A 16,648-nucleotide genomic window follows, 5' to 3' on the forward strand; every position below is an offset into this window, starting at 1 on the left:
ATTTCCACTTGGCATGATTAACTTATTATTATTTAATTATTTATGGTTTTATATTGCTATATTTCTACACTATTCTTGGTTGGTGCAGCTGTAACAAAACCCTATTTCCCTTGGGATCAATAAAGCATGTCTGTCTGATAAAATAAAGAGCTGGGAAGTAAATTGGTAAAAGAGCGGAAGGCCATGGAGGAAAGAAAAGAGGGGTGGAGGTTGGGAAACTGTGAAGGAGAGGGAGGGTGTGGGGCATTACTGCAAGTTCGAGGAATCAATGCCATCAGGTTGGAGGCTGCCCAAACGGAATATAAGGTGTTGTTCCTCCAACTTAAGTGTGGCCTCATCACAACAGTGGAGGAGGCCATGGATAGACATATCCGAATGGGGTTGGAAAGTGGAATTAAAATGGGTGACCAGTGGGAGATCCCACTTGTTTTTGCGGACGGAGTGTAGGTGCTTGGTGAAGCGGTCTCCCAACCTACGTTGGGTCTCACAGATATACTAGAGGCCACTTTGGGAGCATCCAACACAATGTATGACCCCAACAGACTCACAGGTGAAGTGTCACCTCACCTGGAAGGACTGTTTGGGGCCTGAATGGTAGTGAGGGAAGAGGTGTAGGGGCAGGTGTAGCACATATTCCAGTTGCAAGAAGAGCCAGGAGGGAGATCAGTGGGGAGGGATGAATGGACAAGGGAGCGATCCCTGTGGGTAGCAGAAAGTGGGTGGAGGGGAGAGATGTGCTTGGTGGTGGGATCTCACTGGAGATGTTGGAAGTTTTGGAGAATTATGTGCTGGATGCAGAGGCTAGTGTGGTGGTACAGGTTTTCTCTTGTTAGTAGTTAGTGTGATGTTATTACAGCTTGGGCGTCAGGGAGTTCAGAGTTCAATTCTGGCATCCTCTGTAAGGAGTTTGTACGTCCTCCCTGTGGAGTGCATGGGTTTTGTCTGGGTGCTCTGGTTTCCTCCCACAGTCTAAAGATGTTACCTGTTAGTAGATTAATTGGTCATTGTAAATTGCCCCAAGATTAGGCAAGGGTTAAATCAAGGGTTGCTGGCTGGTGTGGCTTGAAGGGCCGAAGGGCCTATTCCACACGATCTCTAAATAAATAAATAAACAGAATTGTTCAGTTTATTAACAAATCAGTTCAGATATAATTGGACTTTAAAAGACCTTGTATTGTCATTCATTACAATGCAATCATATGATACCTGCAGGAGTCATGGATCTGTTCAATATCTGCATTGTATTCTGTGTTGTGCGTTTATTTTGGTAACTGGTTACATGGGTGTGGTAAAAGCAAAGGGAATAAGTTTACGTATTTGTGCTTTGCTCGAGGCAGTTTGCATCTGGGGGCTGACAGATGTATCTTTTGTTGATCTCTAAATTACATTCAACTTCACTTAGTTATGATCAATTTTAATTGCATGTTTTCTAATTGCTAATAAAGGATCAAATACAGATCTTTAACTTTTGGAACAATTATTGGAGTTGAGGGCGCGTCACACAAGTATAACAAATCTGTGGGGGTTGCCAGCAGCAATTGATTTGGTTAGAATTGGCCAAAACAATATTCATGACTAGCAAGTGTCAAATGATGAACAAGTGTCACTGAACAACCACCAATAGGTATATAAGTTTGTATTGTAATTGCAAATAGCAATAAAAAAGTTTTTTTTGTAATCAAGTATAAATGTTCATAGCATCCACCTGCTCCTTTAACATAATTAGTTGCAGTGTAACTTTTATTTTGGTTGATAAATAAAGAACATATCCTGGCTGTTTATCATGATTTCTGAAAAAATAAAAGTAGTGAGGAAGAATGCATGTTAAAATTCCACAACCATGGAAGACTGAGGAACACAAGCAGTTGCAATGTTTGAGACACATCTTCCTGGCAGGTTTTGTGTGTTCGATGTCACCTTCAAACTGGCCTTCTTGAACTGTAAACCTTCACACCATTCTGCACAGATGAACGTGCATGCTTGGTCAGTAGAGACCCAATGGTCTGTTTTTCTCCACATAAACCCCTAATTAAATGAGGAAGAGAATAAAAAGGTTAAAAATTGAAATACAGCCTGCAAAGACATTAAATCATGCCATGACAAAAACATACACTTTGTTAAAATTTAGATGGCTTTGAATTAACTTTCAGGGAATGAAACAAACATGGAACAAGGATTGTGTACAGTCAGTGACCACTTTATTAGGTACACATGCTTATTTAATATAATATCTATTCAGCCAATCACATGATGGCAATTCAACGTATAAAAGCATGCGGACATGGTCAAGAGGTTCAGTTGCTGTTCAGACCAAACGTCAGAATTGGGAAGACAAGTGATCCAAGTGACTATGACCATAGAATCATTGTTGGTGCCAGATGGGGTGTTTTGAGTATCTCAGAAATTGCTAATCTCCTGGGATTTTCACGCACAACAGTCTCTCAAGTTTACAGAGAATGGTGTGTTTTAAAACAAGCATCTAGTGAGCAGTAGTTCTCTGGGCAAAAGCATCTTATTATTGAGAGAGGCCAGAGGAGAATGGCCAGACTGGTTGAAGCTGACAGGACAGTGACAGTAACTCAGATGCCCACACTTTACAACAGTGGGTGTGCAGAAGAGCATCTCTGTATATACAACACATCAAACCTTGAAGTGGATGGGTTACAGCAACAGAAGACCACACCAGGTTCCACTCTTTTACCTACAAGAGTAGGCACTGAGTGTATGTATTATGAACTCTCTGCAGTGTTCAGTAGTCAGTATTCTTCATCACTTAATTTCAGACACAGTATATTTTAATACAACACAAAGTGTTCATTATATTTTACCTTTCCATAAATAATAATTATCATCTTCATTTTCATCACCTTTCATCGCTTTCCTTCTCAGACTGGAAGTGGATCACATATTCTTAAAGGTTTTCACTTCATGTGAAACAGAAAATTTCTCCTTTTTTTTACAATCTTCTGTTGTCTGTGGCTGACAATAAGTTGGTCTGATTGAGTTTAGCCTGCTTCTTGCGGGCATCAGAAACTTAAGACAGAGCAGTAGTTTGGTTTACCACACAGTAAGATCATTGCTGATCCTACACCTCATCCATTTCCTGATCCTTTGCTGTTCAAAAATTTATTACCCTCAGCCTTGTATTCATTTATATCCTTTGGAATAAAAACATCCCAAAAAATCACAACCTTCTAAATAACCGAGCTTTTCAACTCAATTGCAGGACATAATCTCCCTCTGAGACTATGCTGTCTTGTTTTAGACTCTGCAGCTTCAGGAAACAGGCTGCTGGCATCGATCTTATCCATCTCTCTCTGTATACTGTACATTGCTAAAGGATCATCTTTCAACCATACTTCACCTCAATCCTACTCAGTCTGACCTATAAAGGACAGCAGTCTCATCCTGAGATTCAATCCAGTGAAAATAAATTGCAATTCTCCTAAAACACAGAGAGCTTTCCCTAACAGCAGAGATGAAAACTGCACACTGTTCTCCAGGTGTGGCTTCACAAAAGAAAGACTTCCTTAATATTGTATTCCAACCCACTTCCGAATAAAAGCAACACACAAAAAATATTTGAGGAACTCAGCAAGTCAGGCAGCATCTATGGAAATAAACAAACAGTCAATGTTTCTGCCAGAGACCCTTCATCAGGACTGGAAAGGAAGGGGGAAGATGCCAGAATATAAAAAGGTGGGGGAGGAGGAGAAAGAGGATAGCTAGAAGGTTATAGGTGGATGGGAAAAGTAAATAGGTGGCAAAGGAGGAATTTGAGAGAAGTGTGGACCATAGTAGAAAGGGAAGGAGAAGCGGATCCAGGGGGATGTGATACACAGGTGAGAAGAGGAAAGAAAGCAGAGTGGGGAATAGAAGGGGGAAGGGGAGGGATTTTTATAAAAATGGAAGGAGAAATTGATATTCATACCCTCCGGTTGGAGACTACCCAAGATGGAGTACAAGGTGTTGCCCCTCCACCCTGAGGATGGCCTCATCTTGGCACAAGAGGCCATGGATCGACATGCCAGATTGCCAAATAAAGGCAACATATCATTAATCTTTTCAGTTACTTTCATAGTCATTTGTAGGTACATACATTTGCAGATCAGGGCCTCAGGACCAAAACAGTATTTGTTGTTCAGTCCTAACTGCAGGCAAGAGTCAACCAATAGTGAGCAAGAGTCACGAGCAGGCCACAAGAGCAAGGATGGGAATTTTCTTCCCTGCCAGACAGCAGTGAACCAGGAAGAATTTTGTAACATTCCATTAATTTCATGATCACCAGTCTTTTTTTTTAATCTAAGGTTTAAACTTCCCAGTTGCCTTGGTTCTTTGGAACCAACATTTCCAGATAAATTAAACTTTTGAATTTAATAATATTATGGTAGCTCATTTATATTTTTCAGGCCATAAGACATAGGAGCTGAATTAGGTCACTTGGCCCATCGAGTCTGCTCCACTATTAACATATGGCTGATTTATTATCCCACTCAAACCTGTTCCCCAGCCTTCTCCCCATAATCATTGGTGTCCTGACTAACCAAGAACTATAAACCTCTGCTTTAAATACATTCAATGACTTGGCCTCCACAACCATCTGTGGCAATGAATTCCACAGATTCACCACTCTCTGAATAAAGAAATTCCTTCTCATCTGTTCGAAATTTTAAAAAAGTTCAAAAGTAAATGTTATCAGAGTACATATATGTCACCACTTACAACCCTGAGATTAATTTTCCTGCAGGCATACTCAGCAAATCTATAGAATAGTAACTAAAACAGGATCAATGAAAGATCAACGAGAGTTCAGAAGACAAAAAGCTGTGCCAACGCAAATATAAATAAATAGCAATAAATAATGAGAAAATGAAATGACAAGATACGAGTCCTGAAAGTGAGATCATTGGTTGTTCCTCTATTCAGAGGCTGTGCCCTCTGGTTCTAAACTCCATTAAAGAAATATCCTCTCCACATCCACTCTGTCTAGGCCTTTCCACAGGTTTCAATGAGGACCCCCCCCCCCCCTTTTATTCTTCTGAACACCAGCAAGTACAGGTCCAGAGCTATCAAAGGCTCCTCATGTGTTAACCCTTTCAGTCCCAGAATTATTCTTGTAAACCTCCTCTGGAAGCTCTCCACTGCCAGCATATCTTTTCTTAGATAAGAAACCAAAAACTCAGAATCAGGTTTATTATTGTGAAATATGTTAACTTAGTGGCAGCAGTTCAATGCAATACATAATATAGAAGAAAAAAACAAAATAAAATAATAAAATGAGTAAATCAATTACAGTATATGCATATTGAATAGATTTAAAATAGTGCAAAATACAGAATATATATTTTAAAAGCGAGGTAGTGTTCAAGCGTTCAATGTCCATTTAGGAATCGGATGGCAGAGGGGAAGATGCTGTTCCTGAATCTCTGAGTGTGCGCCTTCAGGCTTCTGAACCTCCTACCTGATGGTAACAGTGAGAACAGTGGGCGTTGGCGGTCCTTAATTATGAACGCTGCCTTTGTAAGATACCGCTCCTTGAAGGTGTCCTGGGTACTTTATAGAACCCAGGACATTTTTTACTAAACTGCTCACAATACTCCAAGGGTGATCTGACTAATGCCTTAAAGCCTCAGGATCACATCGTTGCTCTTACCAATACCGTATACAGCATAAATCAATGAGCTTTCATTCTATGAGACAGTCTTTCACTTGTTAATTTAAAAATTGCTGTGTATTTTGCTAATGGCATTTTCAATAAGTTGTGATCTTAATCTTTGATGCACCAAAATAATGTCCTGGGTCTGTACTCACTAGAATTCAGAAGACGATGGGATAGCTTTGTTGCCAAGTTTGCAGATGATATGAAGATTGGTGGAGGGGCAGGTAGTGTTAAGGAAACAGAAAGGATGCAGAAAGACTTTGAGACAGATTAGGCGAATGGGCAAGAAAGTGGCAAATGAAATATAACATTGGAAAATGCTTGGTCATGCACTTTGGTAGTAGAAATAAATGTGGGACTACTTTCTAAACAGGGAGAAAATCAAGGAATCTGAGATGCAGAGGGACTTGGGAGTCCTTGTGCAGAACACCCTAAAGGTTAACTTGCAGGTTGAGTTGTGGTGAGGAAGGCAAATGCCATGTTAGCATTCATCTCAAGAGGTCTAGAATATAAGAGCAGGGATGTGATACTGAGACTTTATAAGGCACTGGTGAGCCCTCACCTTGAGTATTGTTAACAGTTTTGGGCCCCTCATCTGAGAAAAGATGTGCTGGCATTGGAGAGGGTCCAGAGGAGGTTCAAAAGGATAAAATCCAGGAATGAAAGGGTTATCATACGAGGAACATTTGATGACTCTGGGTCTGTACTTGCTGGAATTCAGAAAGATGAGGGGGGAATCTCATTGAAACCTTTCAAATGTTGAAAGGCCTAGACAGAGTAAATGTGGAAAGGATGTTTCCCATGGTGGGAGAGTCTAGGACAAGAGGGCATAGCCTCAGGATAGAGGGACACCCTTTCAAAACAGAGATGCAGAGAAATTTCTTTAGCCAAAGGTGGTGAATTTGTGGAATTTGTTGCCACATGCAGCTGTGGAGGCCAGGTCGTTAGGCATATTTAAGACACAGATTGATAGGTTCTTGATTGGACATGGCATCAAAGGTTACAGACAGAAGGACAGGAACTGGGGTTGGGGAGGAGATAAAAATAAAGGATTAGCCATGATTGAATGGCAGAGTAGACTAGATAGGCAAGATGGCCTAAATCTGCTCCTATGTCTTATAGTCTAAAATGCTTTCCATTTCCTGGTAAGATATAAAGTAAATCAACATAACTAAAGACTGTCTCTGCAGTACTGAGGATCTTGAGAAGAAACCAAGGTATATCATTCACCATAAACACAAGAGATTCTGTAGATGTTAGAAATCTTGAGCACACACACAAAATTCTGGAGAAACTCAGCAGGTCAAGCAGCAACTATGAAGGGAAATAAACAGTTGACATTTCGAGCCAGGTCTCAGCCTGAAATATCGACTGTTTATTTCCCTCCATGGATGTTGCCTGTCTCACTAAGTTCCTACAGCATTTTGTATGTGTGAATCATTCATCAGGTGCATCAAGCTGAGGATGGATGTAAGTGCTGCAGGCTTTCCTTTCGCATTCACATGCCTTACTCTACCATCACAGACGATGACACATTGACGCAGCCTTTTTCACAGGTCAGAGATATAACTGCACACGGCAGGTTTAAGTAACAGGTTATCGTCTCACTTTCAAGCTTGCCTGGTGCTGCTCCAGGACTTGAGGACCTGAGTTACAGGAAATGGTTAAGTAGGTTAAGACTTTACTTCATGGAATGTAAAGTAATGAAATGTAGTTAATGAAGAATAAACTGAGGATGTGACCTCAATGCAAAATGTTGAGAAATGAGCAGCAGATGGATTGGATTTCCAAGACTCCTGTGGACCACTTACCTGAGTTCCCCCTCAGGTACCCCAAAATATTTCACCTTTCACCCTAAACTTAAGTCATCTAGTTTTAGTCTCACCCATACTCAGTGGAAAAAGCCTGCTGGAATTTACCTTATCTACACCCCTCATAATTTTGTATACTTCTATCAAATCTCCCCTCATTCTCTCACTCCAGGAGATAAAAGTTTTAACCTATTTAACCTTTACCAATAACTAAAATCCTCAAGCCTCAATGACATCCTTGTAAATTTTCCCTGCACTTTTTCAATCTCATTGATAAATTTTCCGTAGGTAAATGACCAGAATTACACACAATACTCCAAATTAGTCCTCACCAAGTCTTATACAACTTCAACATTACGTCCCAACTCCTATACTCAAAACCCTTATTTATGAAGGCCAATATAACTTGGTGTTTCATATACAAGGACACCTAGATCTCTCTGTAGTCCATTCACTTGCAATCTCTATTTCAATAACAGAGAAACTATCTTTTGATTCTTTTTACCAAAGTTCCTGACCACATACTTCCTTTCATTTGCCAAATTTTTTGCTCACTTACAGTAACTATAAGTATTCACTCCCCTTGGAAATGTTCATGTTTTATTGTTTTAAAACATTGAATCACAGAGGATTTAATTTGTTTTTTCTGACCAACAGAAAAAGACTTTCATGTCAAAGTGAAAATAGATCTCTATCAAGTGATCTAAATTAATTATAAACATAAAATGTAAAATAATTTTTTGCATAATGATTCACTCTCTTAACATGACACATCAAATCAGCACTGGTGCAGCCAGTTGGTTTTAGAAGTCACATAATTAGTTAAATGGAGATCACTTGTGTGCAGTCAAGGTGTTTCAATACACCTGTATCTAGAAGATCCAACTGCTGGTAAATCAGTATCCTGGCAAAAACTATACCACGAAGGCATGATGAAACAAAATTGAGGTTTTTGGCCATCTGACTAAACACTATGTTTGGCACAAGCCAAACACCACACATCAAAAACGCACCATCCCTACTGTGAAGCAGGTGGTGGCTGCATCATGCTGTGGGGATGCTTCACGGCAGCAGGCTCTGGAAGACTTGTGAAGGTAGATGATAAACTGAATACATCAAAATACAGGGAACGCCTGGAAGAAAACCTGATGAAGTCTGCAAGAGAACTGCAACTTCAGAGAAGACTTGTTTTCTAGCAAGACAATGGCCCCAAGCAGAAAGCCAAACCTACAAAGCTACACGGCTTAAAAACAACAAAGTTAATGTCACGAAGTGGCCAAGTCAAAGGCCAGACCTCAATCGAATTAAGAATTTGTGACTGGACTTGAAAAGGGCTGTTCATTCACGATCCCCATGCAATCTGACAGAGCTTGAGCAGTTTTGTACAGAAGAATGGGGAAAATTGCAGTGTCCAGATGTGCAAAGCTGATAGAAACCTATCCACACAGGCTCAAGGCTGTAAATGCTGCCAGAGGTGCATCTACTAAATACTGACTTGTAGGGGTTGAACAATCATGCAATCAATTATTTTGTGTTTAATAATTGTAATAAATTTAGACTAATTTATAGAAATTTGTTTTCACTTTGATACAAGTCTTTTCTGTTGATCAGTGTCAAAAAGCCAAATTAAATCCACTGTGATCCAATGTTGAAAAACAATAAAACATGAAAACTTCTTGGGGGGGTGGGGGGAGAAGGTAGTACTTTTTATAGGCACTGTAATTCTTAATTCACCTCTTCATATCCTGTTGCAGAGTCCAAATATCATCACCGCAGCCTTTGCAATAATTCAGAATTCATGTCACTATCGAAATTACTCACTGGATGTATGGAGCAATATCATCTTCTGTCCATTTCTCCCTGATGTTAAAGAGACTGTTGAATCGATCCTGTATGCTCTCTGGCAGATCCTCCACATGTAACTGGAAAATCACCTGCGGCCTTGAATTCCTATCCACAAGAGCAACACCCTGCAGGACAGGCAAGACCAATGGTATACAAAAAAAAAGAATGTATTTTAAAAGCAGTTTCATTTGCAATTGAATGATAAATTTCCACTAACCAGCCACTTAAAAACTCAAGCTGAGGTTCACTGCCTAGAAAAAACTTAATGCATGCAGCATGCATTCAGCAATCCATATTTTATATATATATATATATGTGTGTGTGTGTGTGTGTGTGTGTGTGTGTGTGTGTGTGTGTGTGTGTGTGCGTGTGTGCGTGTGTGCGTGTGTGCGTGTGTGCGTGTGTGCGTGTGTGTGTGTATATATCACAAAGCTTTACCATTCAATTCCTGCCACTGTAAAGAATTTGTACATTTTCCCCTTGACCATGTGCATGTGAGTTTCCTCCAGGTGCTCCGGTTTCCTCCCCCATTCCAAACGACATACATTTGGGGTTAATGAGTTATGGGCATGCTATGTTGATGCAAGAATTGTGGCAGCACCCAAGGGCTGTCTGCAGCACAATCCTCAGATTGTGTAATGGAAACAATGCATTTCACAGTATGCTTCAATGTACATATGACAAATAAAGATAATCTCTTTCATTTAATCAGCTGTAAAATGGCTTTAGCAGTCCAAGTTTCCAAGTAACTTGTAAGCAAGTGCTCCTCGTTGTGAAACTGCCAGTGAACAAAGCACTTAATGAGTAGATCTGCTGATCTCAATACTGAGCCTGGAGAAGGTAAAAATGAGTGAGCTACAGTTCCTACCCATGTGAGCTCAGGACTGGGGTCAGCTACTGTTCCATGTGGGGAATATTGGAAGCCCTAGATGGAACTGACAAGGAGAGGATGTCTCCAATAGGACCAGAGGGCAAAGCCTCAGATTACAAGGTGTCTCTTTAGAACAGAGATGAGGAGGATTGTTTTTTAGCCAATGGGTGGTGAATCTGTGGAATTCATTGCCACAGACGGCTGTGGAGGCCAAATAGATTTAAAGCAGAGGCTGATAGGTTCAAGGTCATCAAAGGTTACAGGGAGGACTAGGTGAATGGGATTGAGAGAGAAAATACATCAGCCATGATGAAATAGCACAGCAGATCGATGGGCCAAATAGCCTAATTTGTCTGATGGTCTTATGGATGAAAAGCACTGCTTCCACACATGGAAAAAAGCTCAACAGAAGTACTTGTATCCTAGAAGAGAAAAAGTTAAGTAATCTGAAAAACAATTCCTGCTCAATCATACTGTTGTACTTTTGACAGGATATGGCTTTACCTTACAGTTACATGTGAAATCTGGAATTCAGGGGAGGCTTGGAGCAAATTTCCACTACACCGTACCTGTAGAGTAATTCCCTGATTTATCATTCTTCACCATCATGCTTTTGACTTCTTAGAATACACATCTTTAACAGATGGAACTATAATACACTGTAAGAAATAGTGCACCGCTTTTTGTGCACAAGTGTTCAATGAACCAAAATACTTTCATTGCATCTTGCTCAGGCTTTAAATTTACAAAATATTTTTAACAAACGGCCTTCTAATAAATTATCACTTTGATAAATCAAGAACTCACTTTGTTGAGTATTTGTCTATCAGAAGAGCTTTCAAGATACAATACAGTGGATTCCAGTTAATTGGGACCAGTTCATTTTCACCCAATTAAGCAGCTGTCCCAATTAGCTGAAATTTCATGGAAATCATTATAAAGGTATAAAACAAATTCTGTATTTAAATGAAATACAGAACAAATTACAACATTACCAATATTACTAGAGTACTATAAAACTGTGTAATAGTTCCTAATAGTTATTGATGGAGGAATTCAGCTGCATCAAATTCTTCCCAATGTCAGGGACACAGTTGGGTACTCTGCTGAGTCACAGCCTCTAAGAAACATCATTTTTTAAATTGCATCAGCAGTAAGCAGGGGAAGGCAAATGTGTTCTCCCACACAGAAATTTACCACTGTCGTTCACTTCAGTTAGAGATCTGATACTGGTCGAAACATTGCATAGCATTATGAAAAATGCTCCAAAATCTGGACCTCTGTACCTCCATCCACAACTGGGTCCTTGACTTCCTCATTGGGAGAAAGTTTCTGGCTATCCATTCGATCTATGCCTCATCATTTTATTTACTTCTATCAAGTCACCTCTCGTCCTCTTTTGTTCCAAAGAAAAAACCCTCACTCACTCAACCTATCCTCATAGACAACCTCTCTAATCCAGGTATCATCCCCTGCACCCTCTCTAAAGCTTCCACATCCTTCGTATAATGAGGTGACCAGAAATAAACAGATGGGAGTGTGGTCTAACCAGGGTTTTATAAAGCTGCAACATTACTTTGCCCCTCTTGAACTCAATCCCTCGACTAATGAAGTCCAACTTAACATATACATTAACTTGCGTGGCAACTTAGAGGTATCTATGGATGTGACACCCAAGATCCCTCTGTTTCTCCACAACAGTAAGAATCCTGCCATTAAACCTGCCTTCTTCCTTCAAATTCGACCTTCCAAAGTGAATCACTTCACACTTTCACGAGGAAATCTGCAGATGCTGGAAATTCAAGCAACACACACAAAATGCTGGTGGAACGCAACAGGCCAGGCAGCATCTATAGGAAGAAGTACAGCTGACGTTTCGGGCCGAGACCCTTCGTCAGGACTAACTGAAAGAAAAGATAGTAAGAGATTTGAAAGTAGGAGGGGGAGGGAGAGATCCGAAATGATAGAAGACAGGAGGGGGAGGGATGAAGCTAAGAGCCTGAAAGTTGATTAGCAAAAGGGATACACAGCTGGAGAAGGGAGAGGATCATGGGACGGGAGGCCTAGGGAGAAAGAAAGGTGGAGGGGAGCACCAGAGGGAGATGGAGAGCAGGCAAAGAGTGATTGTGAGAGGGACAGAGAGAGAGAAAAGAAAAAAAAGGGGGAAAATAATAAATAAATAAAAGGATGGGGTAAGAAGTGGGGGGGGGGGGGGCATTAACCTGAAATTAGAGAAATCAATGTTCATGCCATCAGGTTGGAGGCTACCCAGACAGAATATAAGGTGTTGTTCTCCTCCAACCTGAGTGTGGCTTCATCTTGACAGTAGAGGAGGCCAGATGAAGCGACACCTCCCCCTCCCACTTTCAAATCTCTTACTATCTCTTCTTTCAGTTAGTCCTGACAAAGGGTCTCGGCCCGAAACATTGACTGTACTTCTTCCTATAGATGCTGCCTGGCCTGCTGCATTCCACCAGCATTTTCAGTGTGTCACTTCACACTTTTCCAGGTTGAACTCCATCTGATCCTTTCATTAAATATCATGCATTGTTTCAAACTGCTGACTTTTGCTAAAATTTCTGCGTCTTGAACATTGTGTGCATCGACTGAAAAGAAATTGTAAGAGGAATCGTTTTGGAAGAACCTATACAGAATTTGGAAGAAACTATGCAGATTAAAAGCACACAGAAGATTCACTAGGCTGATATCTGGCATAAAGGTTTTCAGCAGATTGTGCCCATAATGAATCAAAGTTGAGATGAATGAGAGATGAACTTATTGAAACATGAAAGAATCTGAGGAAGATTCACATGATAGATTCTTGAAGTGCCAGGCAGAGTTCAGAATACAAGGTCATCCATTTAAGTTGAAATGACAAAGAAGTCCTTCTCTTAGATGGCCTTGAACCTCAAGCCGGTAAAGAGAGCACTGGTGAGACACCGAGGCGCATTACAAGCAGCAAACAAAACTACTAACTATTCTATTAACTACAATTTTTCTGGACTACGTTCACTGCCATCCACACAGCCTGTAATTTCCCATTGGGAGTTGTGCTTTTGAACCGTTGACACAATCTCACATTTTTGTGCTATCCTGGAGGATTCAGTGAATGGGACTCTCGAAAATGTAGTTACGGCCACGGCAGCCATTGCTGGACAGGACTTGGGTCCGAAACGGTGAGGCCCAGGACCGAGAGCGAAAAAAACCCGGTTTGGCCGATTTAGACACTGAGGCAGGTTTTTAAAGTCAAGGCATCGAGGCTGAAGGCAGAGGATGAACTGGTGTTCAACTCAGTACTCTGCAAGGTTCACTCACTTCAGCACTGAAATAACTTTACAGCTGTGGCCTGCAACCATTGGCATTCACCTCAGCATGAACTGGTTCATGGCTATGGTCTGCAACCACTGCACTCCAGGACCAGTTTCATTCTGCTCAGTGTTGAACTGGCTCTGGACTCACTTTAGGCTCATATTCTGTGTTTATTTGTTTACTTTTTGAATGTTTACACGATTTGTTCTCTTTTTTTTCGCACACTAGGTATTTGACAGTCTTTGTTATTTAGGATTTTTAATGGGTTCCATTCTGTTTCTATGTTGTGGGTAGCTGCAAAAACATGAATCTCAAGGCTGTATACAGTATACATACTTTGATAATAAAGGTACTTTGAATTCTCTAACCTGAGAACTGTGGAAATAGTCGTTGAGTATATTCAAGACAGAGATGGAGACACATTACACCTACGTGGGAATCAGGAGATGGGGCTGATTGGCCTAACCTTGCTTCTTTTCTTTTTAAATCATCTTACAGAATAATATTTTTGCCAAAACAAAACAGACAGCCCACTTTCTACTTATAGAAAGTACCAGTACTGTAGAGCACACAGCCAGTTCCTCCCTTGGTCAGGGTTGACCATGGATGTTGCATCCTAGCTGTCTATGTGATATGCAAGCCAGGACAGTACGATGGAATGAAAGCTGATGCCCATGTAGCAGGCTCCCCCGCTCCACTCAGCTGATGAATCCAAAGAAATGGCAGACACTGATAGAGTTTGGCAGCGGCAGCGTGACAGGAGTTGCCAGTCAGTGTTGAACTCAACATAGGACTGCCTTAGGGACTCCAGCTCCAGATTTTTCCCCTCAGGGGTTACTTCTGAAACTTACCCCATGAGTAGATATAGCCACAAGGCAGCAGAGGTTTAAGATGAGAGTTTTCCTTCTCTTAGATGAGCTGCCAACCATGGCTGAGGAGCCCCATCTGCCCGAAGTGACTAGATTTAAGGCGCCAGTAACCTGCCTTTGCCCCTTCTCCTGTCTGTAGAAACGGTTTCACCGGCTTAGTAGCTAAACCACATGCAAAGGCCAAGCGCTGGACTTGGTTATCAAGGGCTATTTGAGACACACACTATAGGGAGCATTTAATAGGTCATGGGATCTTATCCCCACTACCACCCCCAGCTATAACAAATTTAAGGAACCTTAAGCAGACAGTGACTACTAACAAATTCAACTTCTGGTTAACATCTATTCAGAGGACGCCAACATAAATAGCAGTGTAAGCCACATTCTACAGGGCAGCAGGCAGTTTTCAAGGTTTCCATGGTAATACCTTTGAAATGCGAGAGCCTGATTTATTTACTACCTATTATTTAAAACACACAAACAAAGCACTTAGACATAAAAACAAATCTATTCATCAAACTGATGAGCCTTGTGTCAGAGAGACGGTGTTAACGATTATTTAGACACGCAGCATGGGACAGGTCTTTCCGACCCTTCGAGCCGCATCACCCAGCAACCCACCAATTTCATCCTAGCTTAATCACCGGATAATTTACCTGAAGACCATAAGATGACAAATCTTTCAGAGTTCTTCGAGGACGTGACAAGCAGGGTGGACAAGGGAGAGGCAGTGGATGTCATTTACTTGGATATTTTGATAAGGTGCCACACGAGGCTGCCTAACAAGATAAAACCCTACGGTGTTACAGGAAAGATACTGGCATGGATAGAGGAATGGCTGAAAGGCAGGAGGCAGCGAGTGGAAATAAAAGGGGCCTTTTCTGGTTGGCTGACAGTGACTAGTGATGTTCCTCAGAAGTCCGAATTGGGACCGCTACTTTTCACATCATTTGCCAATGATTTGGATAATGGAATTCATGGCTTTGTAGCAAGTTTATAGATGATACAAAGACAGGTGAAAGGGTAGGTAGTGCTGAGGAAGCAATGCGATTGCATCAGGACTTAGTCAAATCGTAAGAATGGGCAAAAACATGGCAGTGTTGGGAAATATACAATAATGCATTTTGGTAAAAGGAACAATGATGGAGACTATTATCTAAATGGGGAGAAGGTTCCAACATCAGAAGTGCAGAGTGACTTGGGAGTCCTCGTGCAAGACTCCCAGAAGGTTAATTTATAGTTTGAGGAGGCAAATGCAATGTTGGCATTTATTCCAACAGGAATAGAACATAAAAGCAAGGAGATAATGCTGAGCCTTTATAAGACACTAGTCAGGCTGCACTTGGAGTATTGTCAACAGTTTTGGGCCCCATATCTCAGAAAGAATGTATTATCATTGGAGAGAGTTCAGAGGAGGTTCACAAGGATGATTCCAGGAATGAAGGGGTTAACATACAAGGACCGTTTGGCAGCTTTGGATTTGTACTTACTGGAATTTAGAAAATGAGGTGGGATCTCATTGAAACATACCAAATGTTGAAAGTTAGGGTGGATATGGAGAGGACGTTTCCTCTGGTGAGGGTATCCAGAACGAGAGGACACAGCCTCAAAACTGAGGTGACCTTTGAGAACAAAGGAGGATTTTTTTTAGCCAGAGAATAGTGAATCTGTGGAATGCTCTGCCACAGACTGCGGTAGAGGCTAAGTCCATGGGTATATTTAAGGCAGAAGTTGATCGTTTCCTGATTGGTCAGGGCTTCAAAGGATATGGCATGAAGGCAGGTATATGGGGTTGAGTGGCATCCAGGATCAGCCACGATGGAATGTTGGAGCAGACTCGATGGGCTGAATGGCCTAATTCTGCTCCCATATCTAATGGTATTATATCGAAGCAGAATTAGGCCTTTTGGCCCATCGCATCTGCTCCACCATTTCATCACGGCTGACCCATTTTCCCTCTCAGCTCCAATCTCCTGTGTTCTTTCCATATCCCTTCATGACCTGACCAATCAAGAATTTATCAACCTCTGCCTTAATTATCCATAAAGCCTTGGCATCCACAGCTGCCTGTGGCAAAGAATTCCACGGAAATACCACTCTCTGGCTAAAGAAATTCCTCCTCATCTCCGTTCTAAAAGAACACCCCTCTATTCTGAGGATGTGTCCTCTGGTCTTAGATTCTCCCACCATAGGAAACATCCTTTCCACATCCATTCTATCAAGGCCTTTCACCACCTGATAGGTTTCAATAAGGTCACCCCTCTTTCTTTTGAACTCCAGTGAA

At 41.2% G+C, this 16,648-nt stretch overlaps 1 protein-coding gene across 2 annotated transcripts in view; it reads right to left on the reverse strand.

Moving 5' to 3' along the window:
• Positions 1-1,237: 1,237 nt before the first annotated feature.
• Positions 1,238-16,648, reverse strand: part of dscc1 (DNA replication and sister chromatid cohesion 1) — a 91,032-nt gene continuing 75,621 nt past the window's right edge. For both annotated transcript variants that reach the window (XM_073028042.1, XM_073028111.1), the window contains 2 exons: positions 9,292-9,440; positions 1,238-2,025 (listed from right to left, as the gene is read on the reverse strand). In XM_073028042.1, coding sequence (XP_072884143.1) covers positions 1,920-2,025; positions 9,292-9,440 — 255 coding nt within the window. In that variant the 3' untranslated portion in view covers positions 1,238-1,919. The remainder of the gene's footprint in view (positions 2,026-9,291; positions 9,441-16,648) is intronic.

The sequence above is a fragment of the Hemitrygon akajei genome, chromosome 1 (assembly GCF_048418815.1).
Source record: "Hemitrygon akajei chromosome 1, sHemAka1.3, whole genome shotgun sequence".
Lineage (NCBI taxonomy): Eukaryota > Metazoa > Chordata > Chondrichthyes > Myliobatiformes > Dasyatidae > Hemitrygon > Hemitrygon akajei.